This window comes from Camellia sinensis, chromosome 9 (genome assembly GCF_055761805.1).
Source record: "Camellia sinensis isolate YWXY chromosome 9, ASM5576180v1, whole genome shotgun sequence".
NCBI lineage: Eukaryota > Viridiplantae > Streptophyta > Magnoliopsida > Ericales > Theaceae > Camellia > Camellia sinensis.
In genome coordinates, this window is record NC_138969.1 from 4,908,158 (window position 1) to 4,920,059 (window position 11,902).

General features: G+C 32.5%; 1 protein-coding gene and 2 long non-coding RNA genes across 3 annotated transcripts; 2 read left to right on the forward strand and 1 right to left on the reverse strand.

Annotated features, from left to right (window-relative positions):
* Window positions 1–3,226: 3,226 nt before the first annotated feature.
* On the forward strand, window positions 3,227–4,052 carry LOC145798459 (uncharacterized). The gene is made up of 3 exons (XR_014339333.1): window positions 3,227–3,447; window positions 3,568–3,767; window positions 3,848–4,052. It is a non-coding gene; the product is annotated as an uncharacterized LOC145798459 (long non-coding RNA).
* Window positions 4,053–4,301: 249 nt separating this feature from the next.
* LOC145798457 (uncharacterized) lies at window positions 4,302–8,923 on the reverse strand. The gene is made up of 2 exons (XM_082886024.1): window positions 7,484–8,923; window positions 4,302–4,590 (listed from the first exon to the last, which is right to left on the reverse strand). The coding sequence occupies exons 1-2, from the start codon at window positions 8,339–8,341 to the stop codon at window positions 4,405–4,407; spliced, it is 1,044 nt and encodes a 347-aa protein (XP_082742150.1). The 5' UTR covers window positions 8,342–8,923; the 3' UTR covers window positions 4,302–4,404.
* Window positions 5,515–8,423, forward strand: LOC145798461 (uncharacterized). Its single transcript, XR_014339335.1, has 2 exons — window positions 5,515–5,653; window positions 6,090–8,423. It is a non-coding gene; the product is annotated as an uncharacterized LOC145798461 (long non-coding RNA).
* Window positions 8,924–11,902: the final 2,979 nt, after the last annotated feature.

Consider the following 11,902-nt stretch of genomic DNA (forward strand, 5'->3'; position numbering starts at 1 on the left):
ATAACCATGCTCATAACAAATCACATTCCCTTGATCAACTATTTCCGTGATTCTAGGGGAAGGGGACCAGCTAAGGTGGCAACCTGCACATGCATGCATTCACATCTTCCACGTTTCTTTAAGAGGTTCCCTCGGCTTGGTACCGTTGTACCTCGGTTCGACCTTGCACAAGACTGCTTATAGAGATGGGCTGGCCCATTTAAATACCTTTGTGTGGGCTCGGCCCATTAGTTCAGTCCATGGACTAAGCTCTGCAACTCGACCCAGCCCAGCATCACGGCAGGACTGACCTTTCCACTACGAGTTGGGCCCAAATGCTTGAGGACTTTGGGTAGACTGTGCGTTATGGAGATGGGCTCATTTGGTTGGCCCACGCATTTGTCTGACCCACTTGGACTTGGGTTTAGTGGATTGGGCCGGCCCAAGGTTTGGATCCGACCTGTTTATATTCTACCCCTTCATTAGGCGTGGAAAGGGACAGATTTAAGGAAGGACCAAGGGGTCACATGTCCCACTTTTTTTAAAAAATATATTTTTTAGTGTAATTAACTTGGTTTTTTTGAAAATAATTGTTGGTTAAAATTTTTATCTATTAACTTTGAGATTATGGGTTTAAATCTAAGGCATTCACTTTGTGTATTTATATCAAAGATTTTTATGTACTAAATTTAATCTCTCTCATATATCTATTAATGGGTTACTAATTGGGCTTTGTTCTTTATTTTTGTTAAAATTAAAAATTTTGATTACTGACTTCTATTTTTTAAGTTACAATTATGGATAAATTTTTTTTATAGTTGGCAATGAATATTGTGAAGAATCGATTGTGGAGTTGGTGATCAATGAATGAATAATAGTTTACTTGTATATAGAAAGAGACATTTTTTTTTTTTTTTGATAATGATAAAAATACTATTATGAAATTCTTTTCAAACATGCAAGCTTGGCGGGTTTAATTATAAAAGTTTACATTAAAAACTTTTGTAATGAATATTTTAGTTTTTATACTTAATATTAACTATATAAAAAAATATTCACTATGTTTGGTTATTTTTTGAATTCAATTTTTTAGAAATAGACACTACAAGAATTTACACATTTGCCGACTACTTTTGCCAACCAAAAAAATTTTGGTCGCAAAAAATTGACATTTGGCGACCAAATATTAATTGGTCGCGAATGATCATTATTTTTGGCGACCAAATATTATTGGTCGCAGAAGGTTATATTTTGGCGACCAAAAAATGAGTTGGTCGCAGAAAGTGGTATGCTTTTGCCAACCAACTACAAATTTGGTCGTGGAAGGTCACATATTTTTTGGCGACTAAAAATTTGGTCGCTAAAAACTTATTTTCAACAACTAAAAAAAGTTTGTCGCCAAATTAGTACTTTTAGCGACAAATATTTTAGTCGCCGTTGATTGAGATTTGGCGACTAAAAAAATTTGTCGGCGAAGGTTCCTTTTCTGCGACAAATATGGTCTTTCGATCGCCAAAATTTTGGAAGGGAAATTTGAAACGTGGAAGACATAAACACCGAACAAATAAAAAAATTCGCTTGCTCTCCCTCTCCCTCTCTCTCACCATTGCCCACAATGTATTCTCTGTTTCTCTCTTTGCTCTCTGTCTATTTCTCTTTCTCTTTGACATTCACATAAACACAAACCCTAGGCCACCATTCAAAATCACTACCACCAAAAATGTCTCACACCATGGCCGTGTCGCTCTGTTTCCCCACTATGAGGTCGGCGATGAACTGGCCAAAGCAGAGAGCAAACACGAAGAAGGCACTAACACGAAACGAAACAGGAGCAGCGGCGGAGCAGCAATGGGTTTGGCGGAGAGAGGAAGGATGTTCGGTGGTAGTGTGTGGAGCCGCCTACACTCTACCATTGCTAATCCTCTCAATCTCAGACCTCTTGCATCAGATAAACACGCTCTCTCTCTCTCTCTCGTTTCCCCAATTTCAAACCCTAACTATAATTTTCAACTTCTCATATCTTTGCCCCTTCATTGTCCAACCTCACCATCTCGTTTTTCAAAAAACATTTCAATTTTTAAGTGGTATTGATGGCATGGTGTTCTTATTCTCTCTCTCTCTCTCTATATATATATAGTGTGTGTGTGTGTATGTATGCTTGTGTGTTTGGTCTATCCTTACCAGGTACATATATAGTGTGTGCTTGTGTGTTTGGCCTCTCCTTACCAGGTATTGATGAACTCTACATCTATATATGTATACACACACGCAATAGAGTGTTTGTATGTATCAATGATAGTAGTCATATGGTCTCTCCTTAATGTTTGGCATGCCTATAAGGTGTTTGTTTTTTGGTCTATGTTAAAATGTTTGGAGGAAAGAAAGAAAGAAAACCGCATTGAATATCTAATTTACGATCTCTGTCTCTTTTTTTTTTTCTTAAGTTTTAATTGATTTCTTTCTTTTGAGCTGAAGTTGTTGCTATGGTTGTGTGTCTTTGTATTTTTTTTCTTTTGAAATTGTAGAGTTGATTTGGAATTCCCAAAAGTTGAGGTTCGATTTCAAGACCTGTGTGTCGATGCTTTTGTCCTTGTTGGAAGCAAAGCACTACCCATTATTCCCAATTTCATTTTTAATATGACTGAGGTAAGAATTTTTTTTTCTCCCTTTCGTCCTTAACTATTTTCCAGCTATAGTCTCATTCTGTAGTATGAAATTCTTATAATGTTTCTATTCCTAAAAAATTGGAATAGATCTTTTTGGGGCAGTTGGGGATTTTTCCAGGAAGAAGAAAGAATTTTTGTTCTGATGTTGTTTTGGGGGGGTTATGTTGGCCTGGAAAAAAGAATTTTTGTCAAGGTGTTGTCCGGGCAGAAGAAAGAAGTCTGATGTTGTCTGATGTTGATTTCCAGGCAGAAGAAAAAATTCTTCTGGTGTTGTTTATAAGAGGGCAAAAAAATAAGTTGATTTTTCGACCAAACAAAATTTCTAATGTTGATTTGTTTGGTGGAAATTCTTATAGTTTATTTGTCTCATAGTTATTCTTATAGTTTTTAGTTATATATTTATTTGTCTCATAGTTATTCTTATAGTTTTTAGTTGCGTCCTAAATAATTGGTTATAGGTAAATGGTTTTCTCTCAGCTGCTGTATTGATGAAACTTAATGTTTAATTTTGATGGGTTGATGACATTCCAGGTCAGCTTTGTAAATTCGATTGCGACAATTAAGGGTGGGACTTATGTTGATTATGTTACCAACCAAATTACAAACTATGTAATGAGTATTGTTAATAAAAAGAATAAGAATGCTATTCTCAAAGCCCACGCAGTGAAGATCCATCTATGGGTTTTTGTCAATGCTTTTATTGACAACCCAGCTTTTGATTCTCAAACCAAAGAGACTTTGACAATTCGCCAAAGCAGTTTTGGGTCAAAATGTGAACTTTCACAGGAGTTCCTGAAGAAAGGTTTGTTCTATTATTTTGAAATCTTTATTATTATTATTATTATAAATTTCAAAAAAATAAAAGCTGTTTACTCCTTTTGTGAGCGTAATTTTGATGCTTTTGTGGTCAATTCTCCTGTAGTGTCCAAGTCTGGAATAGTGGAAAGTCTCTTGTCATGGGCAGATTTTAAGTAGAGCAAGGATCTTAAGAAAACTAATGGGACAAAGAGACAGAGGATAACTGGGATTACCAAACTAGAAGATGCTAATGATGCCGAAGGGAAGAGCTCTGATAAATGTACCTTGATTTTGACAGAAGGTGTTTCAGCGAAGGCACTTGCGGTAAGTTGTCTAGCTATTTAAGTAGTTTCAGTTGAGTTTGGTTTTGTTTTAGAGTTTTTAACTGATTTGAGTATATACAGATGGCAGGAATTTCTGTTGTGGGTCGAAATTATTATGGTGTGTTCCCGTTGAGAGGTAAATTGCTTAATGTGAGGGAAGCAAGCCATAAACCGATCATGGAGAATGCTGAAATTCAGAGCATCAAGCAGATTCTTGGACTTCAGCATGGAAAACAGTATGACAGTGTGAAGACTTTGAGATATGGTCATTTGATGATCATGACTGATCAGGTTTTTTCTATGCAACACACATGCACGTAGGTATGTTTTTATTCTTTTATTGCATTTTTATGCATTAATAAGAAGTTTAAAGTAGCACTTAATGATTTTTTTCTGCATTTTGACTCTAGACCTTGGGTATTTCAATTCCAGAATTTCTATACATAAATATCTATAAATTTTCTGAAACTAAGGTGACTCATGTGTGGGCATGTGTGCATCCATCTATTCATTCCTGCAGTAATCTTTCCTATACATTTTTTGATATGTGCAGGTAAAGCATAGTAGAACATCATCCCCATCTTCATATGAGAAGGATTTTTGTGAATTGGTAGATATATATACCAGAAAGAAAAGGCCTAATAAAAAGAAGCATAATGTGATGTTACAAGATCTAGAGCATGATTCAGACAGCTCCAGTAACACTTCAAATGATAGCGTATTTGAGGCAGATAGAATGTCCACGAGCTTTCTGGACAATATTGTGGATGATTCCTTTTCTGAAAATGATGATGATGTAAGTTCATCAAAGGCAAATCAGTCAACTGCTTCAAATGAGAAAAGTTGTCAGTTGAATATCTAGAAGATGAGTGTGATCTTTTAATGGGTGTAGATGATTTGGATGGTAATATTTCATTAACTTTTCTAGAATGTTCTTCTGTTGTTTCATGTTGTATTTGTCGGTCTTAAATATATATATATATATATATATAATTTCTCTTATGGAGAATGATATTTACCATTAGATGTATTTCACCTCCCACGTGTATCCATACAATAAACTGCATGTGTATGCGTTGGGCCCACCATATTTAAAAAATAATGACCCACCATGACACATGGGAAACCACACCAGAGGTGAAGTGTTTTGGTGATATATAACAGCCCTCTTTGTCTAAATAGGTAGAATTTGATGGCAAATCACAAATGAAACCATGAAATGATTTCTTCATGGATGCTTTCTCCGGTTCTTACTCAAAGGAAGAGGGGACAAATAAAGAGAAGAGACAAGAAAAGAAAATGAAATGCTTTAAAATTTTAATCAATTTATTTAGTGGCTGAATTGGAGAGATATGACAAGGAAGAGGGGCTCATCTATATTCAACATGTATTAGTACCTTTGGTTGAATTTTTTTGCTTATTTGTGAATCTTCCAAATCGCCTCACTTTTTGCGGCAATTAGTCTTTGTGGACCTAGAGAAATACATGTTTCTTCTAGTGACTCTAGTCACTTCATTTATCTTATTACTCTTCTAATTGTCCAATCCATGGTAAAGTGGGGATCTTTGAAAAATTATTCTCTTCTCTTCCCCGGACTGAAGAATGTGTTCCTATAATTCTTTTTCTCTTACATGAGCATTCACTTAGAATCTATTCATTGCAGTTTCCTGTGGTGAATTCTTTGGTCAATCGCCTGATAAGGACTCGGATATTTGTGGGTTACATGAGATAAATGATCTTCCTAACAAACGGGAAGAAGGATTAAAACTTCAGCAAGGTCATTTAGAAGGATCAACAATTATATATGTACCTACCAGAAAAGAAACATTAAGCATACCAAAGTTTCTTTGCAAGTGTGGTGTGAAGGCTGCTGCTTATAATGCCAAGGTAACTATTTTTGTACATCTGTTTAATTTGGATTACCTATCATTCATTAGTTTTTTTCATTTTGGTGATGGTTTTGTAACTCTCTTCCATGTAAATCAACCCTTTAGCCTTACTAGACTTCTTGTCTCCTAGTAAAAAAAATTTGTAAAGTCTTACGTCTCATGAACGATGAAAGTGGAAGCTGAAAGTTTTATTCAATAAGTGATTATTAACTTTATAAAATTGATGCATTCTCCTTGGGGCAACATAAATACCATTATTAACTTTCATGTTTTCAACCTCTGTGCTAATTTTTTTTTTTGTGTGACTGGTAATGTTGTCACAAAATGGTAGTGATGAGGTTGCAAACACTCTTATATTGCCAGCTTTCTTCTAGTATTTGAGGTCCTTTTTCCTGTTTGGTATGCAAGTGATTTATGCTTTTTATTTTCCCCAGTTGCCAAGATCACATCTGAGGCAGGTGCACAATGAATTTCATGAAAATGCCTTGCAGGTATGGACTATGAAACTTTTGTAAATTGTCTTGTTTTTCTTTTGACATATGCTTTATCAAATGTTCTCTTGAAAAAGTGTGTACATGTTAATGAGGGTAGAGTCCAATTATAAATTAATTCTAGTTCAGATATTTCTGCAGTGTCAAGAATATACCTTTGTAAATTCACAAAGGATTATTGGCTGAGACCTGAGAGATTATTAAGAATAAAACTCTATGTCAACTTCCTCTCCCATCTCTTCTATATTTTTGATAGCCTATCATTGTCTCACTTGGGCCTATTAGTGTCATGTATTGGTCCTATAATCTATTACCATTACTTGGAGAATGTGAGCCACCAGATTAGGTGTAAGAGCTTATTAAGATGTTATCATTACGCCCTGGACAATTAGGCACCAACAATAATTGTGACAATTGATTGGAAGAGAATAGCTCTAAATTGAGCCTGGAGCAACTATAGCATGCATGGAGGGTTGTTAGAGGAAACAAATTCCCACATGAACTACCTGGATAAGTTGCATTGACAAGAGAGGGAGAGAGAGAGACATGATATTATCATAATAACTAAAAGAAATAACTAGAAAAATAAAAATTCTAGAATTTTTATTTTTCGTATTTTTTTTGCTTTTAGTGAATATTTTTAAAATTTTAAATAATTTTTTTTACTTTTTTAGATATACTTAAATGTATCTAAAAAGTAAAATATTTGTAAAAAAAATATTTTAAAAAATCAATAAATACACAAGAATACAAAAATGTATTGAATTTTAGTATTTTTGTTATATTTTTGGAATTTAGTGAAATTTTTTTAAAAAAATTTACAATATTATACTTTCTAAGTGTATTTATGTTAGATATATCTAAAAAAATTAAAAAATTGCTTAAAATATTTAAAAAATTTAGTGAAAACAAAAAAATACGGAAAATAAAAAATTTTAATTTTTTGAAAAGTGAATCCTAAAAGCCCAAATCAAACAAGCTAATTATTATTATTTTTTTGTTGGTTATATGTAATCCGTTTAATAAAATTTGTAATTAAACATGGGATTGTGAGTTTATATACTAACAATTTCAATTCTATACTATAATCCTACTAATTAAACATGTCCTAAGAATCCTAATTCTACTTAAAGTAGCAGTTAGGTTGGTTGGCTCCACTGAAGAGATCCAAACCAAAAGAAACCCTTTGATTGCAAAACGTAGAAAGTTTTTGAATTGAGTTAGGTTAATTTGCCACTATAGTGAATAGTGAACATTAAAGATGAATGAAGTGTGTATATATATATATATAAAGGTTGATAATACATCATAGATTGATGGATTGAGCATATATGTACCTTTACATCAATTCGGAAGGTCAGGATTTCCCGTGGGGGGAAAATTGCAATAGCATGTCCCGCTTTCAACAATTTCGCACCTCCCGTAAGATGAAGAAAAAGTATTCGATGAAGTATATCACTGGTAGGTGTAGTTACAGTTGTGTTCCATGCTGGGAAAATCCAATCGAGAAGGACAGGGACATGAGTAGTAGTCTTGTTTAGGACACCAGTGGTTAACTCATCTAACATATTAGTAATGGGTATTGCAGGGTATTGTCCTAAGAACCCATATGCACATGATGTTTGCACAACACCTACACCAGCACTCTGATTGTTGTTGTTTCCTATGCATGCCAAATTTACCTTGTAGCCCTGCAGACACTGCACAGAGGATGCGGAAGCGCAGGAGCTAATAATATTAGTAGAAGAATAGCAAGTTAGTGTGCACTGGGTAATCTGCATCTTCTTGTTGTTGTCCAGCAGATCGGTCAACATCATGGTCTCCTGGTTGTCGCAGCCTACACCCACGGCGACAAATAAATTGTTGTATGCTGAGAATTGAAAAGGGGTATTTGTCAAGTTCACGCTGCTACTACCATTGTTAATTACGGGACAATTGGGAGACATGACTGGATGGTTGACTCGAACATAGTTGCCACTTAATGAAATATTCTGCACCTCAAGACCGATGCTTGTGAAGTAAGGTGTGCCTCCACTGTAGTCGGAACTGCTGCTTGAGTTCCTGCACTCTATGGAGTACAATTTGTTTAATAACAATTCCCACCGATTCCAAAAGGAAATAGAATTAAAACCTCTCCGCACCGTCTTGGACAACCAACCTTGGTATACTGATAGGCGGATGTGTTTGTCAGCCATAGCAGCATCAGTAGGAAGAGGAGAGTGAATGAGGAGGACGTTATGTGGTTTATTATCAAAGCCATGCTTCTTTTATCTTCTCTATAACTACTTGGTCTAATATATATATTTATATCATCTCCTTCTTCATGTTGTAGTGTATGTGTAATAGTGGACATCTTCATTCCATCTAATGAAATGAAAAGTTTCTTAATTTTCGTTGAAAAGTTTAGTTGTCATAATTGACCACAATCGACAATAATAATGAAAAGTACTCCATTCTATGTGAAATTTCTGTACGTCCCCACCATTTCTGTTTTTAGTACGTACTGTGCTTGTGCTTCAATGAAATTGGAAAGAAATTGAAATTACTTATTATTTTTTCATGAACTACCAAATAAAAATTAAAAATAATTCTTATAATTTATACGATGCGGCAATTTGATCTTTATTGTTTCAATTTGCTTGATTTTGTCCCTTAATTTAACGGATTGTGTCATTTTAGTTCAATAAATAATGGCTGTTAAGTTTGGTCAACGGAAAGTCAAACTATGTGTCAATTTGGTCCATGTAATTTACACAATATGTCAATTTGGTCCATGTCAAAATCGAACAAATTAAAATAATAGGGACCAAATTGATACATTAATTGATACATTGTGTGGACTTTTCATCCACCAAACTTAACAACCGTTATTTATTGAATTAAAATGACACAATCTATTAAATTAAGGGGCAAAATCAAGCAAATTGAAACAACAAGGACCAAATTGACATATCGTGTAAACTATAGGGACCATTTGCATAATTTATCCAAAATTAAATTTTTTTTTTTTTTTTGGACAAAGTATACTTGTAATCCTTGTAATTTTTTTTCTTGTATCAATTTGATTTATGCAATTCTGAAACATCAAAGAAATTAGATTGAAATAAAAAACAAAATGGTTCATTCAAAATTTAATGGGCCATTTTAAATTAGACCATAACTTTTCAATCACTTTGACAAGAGTAAAGAAAATTATTTTGTCCTTTGTTTTCAATTCAATTTTTTAAAGGTTGTTATAAATTGGACAAATTGACACAATGTAAAAGATTAAAGGAAAAAATTGATACAATTAGAATTACAATAATCAAATTGAAACTACTGGGATTACAAGGGTAATTTGTCTTCTCTTTTTTTTCTTTTCTTCAAAAGCGTCTAAAAAATAAAATATATTCCTTCCATGAATCTAATTATTGTGGGGATATATTTTTAGGATTTTTCACATGGTCTAGGTTTTTGGCTGAGGTGCCACGTGGGGAACCTAGGGGTGTCGGGGTGCCATGTGGGAAGCCTAGGAATGCCGAGATATTCTGTTGATCCTAATCTAAATGCGAAGAGTCTTGGATAAGTGATATCTTTGTAAATGATAGAGTCCTATAAAGTAAAACTTCTAGAAGATGAGGGAACTGGCTATAAAAGTAACACACCCTGTGGGTCTAAGGTACATTTTAATTGATAATTGTTTTACTTGTGCCAATATCTTTGAGAGAAAAGTTTGCTGATTTGGCCGTCAGAATACCCCGGGTGGACAAGCCACCATGGTATTTTTTATTTTCTTGTGTGCAGGTGTTTGGCTTAATATATTCTGTCGCGTGCTCTCCAACTAATTTCTCTAGATCTTAGCAGATAGATTTGTTTGATTGTGAGGTTAGAAATTAACACCAACAAGGAGCGAAATTAAGAATTCAAATTATAAGTAATTACTTTTATTAAATTTAAACTTTCAAGTGTTTTTTACAAGTAACTAAAAGCTTAATTACCATATACTATCATGAATTGTATAAAAAAAATTAAACTTTAAAAAAAAAATAATAATTTTCACCATTTTCATACTAAATAAACTTAAAAAAAAAAAATCATTTCCTTCGCTCCCTATCATAAATTTAGGCTTTCTTTCCTTCTCATCTCTTTCCTCTCTCTTTCTAGCATGGCTGTTTTCGTGCAGCTTCCTCACATCCAATGGCAGACAAAAATGGAGGAATAAAAATAAGACACGTAATGCTTATCTATCTTCTAAGTGCTCACTCCTTTTTTTTTTGCGGGCCAATTGACCTAACTCGTACATTCAGAATTCCAATATCAAGATAATTACGTAAATTAGACAATCAGCTATTAATGCTTTCCAAATATCAATATTAAGATAATTACGTAAATTAGACAATCAGCTATTAAAAAAATAATCAATTATATTTTAGGTAAATTACTACTAAACGCTAATAGTTAAATTTAATTTTAATTAAGTCTTATTGAAAATAAATCCTAATAAAATCATGATTAAAAATAATTTTTTCGTAATGATTTTTTACATTTGTCTCTAAAAATTGACAATTAGTGATTTTTTTGTCACAATTTTTATAAATTGTCGCTAAAACTTATAATTAGTAACATTTTTCTATGATGAATTTTTTAACTGTCGCTGAAAGTTATAAATTAGTGACTTTTTTTGTGATACTTTTTTAAAACTGTCATTAAAACTTATAATTACTGACATTTTTTGTGACAAAAATTTTAAATTTTCATTAAAAATTAGTAATTAGTGATATTTTTTAATATTATTTAATAAAAAATATAATTAATTATCATAAGATCTATTAAACAATAAGTTCACTTATTAAGATTTACACATAAATCCTTTTTATGTTGGTTCTCTAATTAAATGTCATTCATAGATGCTGTTAAAATAAAGAGTTTTTCTATAATTTGAGATGTTTAAATAACATAGATTACATATTTTAAAAGTGTAATTTTTAAGTAAGTTTCCACCGCACTAATTTAATAGCGTCTATTAATGGAGCTAGATTGAGGAGACTAATTTGAAACCCTAGCCACCGGTAGTATATTATCAAACTAGCATATCACCGGTAGTATTTGTGGGATAAAATAATATATTATTTATATTTAATTTTTTTATATTTTATAAAATAAAAATTAAATAAAAGTTTGTTAATCGGGATTTTTTTTTAATTATTTAAAATTAAGAAAATCAAAAGAATTAGTATGAAATATTGATCATAAGACTTGTCACTAAAAATCTCATTTTGCTTATATAAATGAGAGTATAAAATTCACTTTATGTAAGTAAAACAATGGACTCTTTCTTTCTTTTCTCAATGTGAGATTATAAAATAAAAATTAAATAAAATCTAACCAATGAGGATTTTCTTAATTGTTTCAAAGTTAACAATTGTTTGGGCAGGATGTTTATTTCAAATCAAGCAATCTTAGCCGTATAATCTTTAATTAGGTCAATCTTTAATTTATTTCAAATCAAACAAATTTAACTAATATACTTTGATAAAATCGCTAAAATCGCAGTTAAACCAGTGAATCAGTCAAACCGAAAACAATTTACCCTATCAACTAGATTAAGGGATCAACCAACTTACACAAAAATTAATTAATTGAAAATTTTAAATTTTATTTTAATTTTAAAATTTAAACTGTCTTAAACTAAAACATATACAACACTACAATATTAAATGGGAGCATAAGGTATATATAGTGAAACAACTCTTTTTTTTTTTTCTCCTTTTCCTGAT

Coding starts and splice junctions, on each gene's coding strand:
- LOC145798457 (XM_082886024.1), bottom strand. CDS start 8,341: ATGGCTGACAAACACATCCGCCTATCAGTATACCAAGGTTGGTTGTCC. Junction 4,591..7,483: donor CCTTCCGAATTGATGTAAAG/GTACATATATGC, acceptor CATTTGAAGCAG/TTGACTGATTTGCCTTTGAT.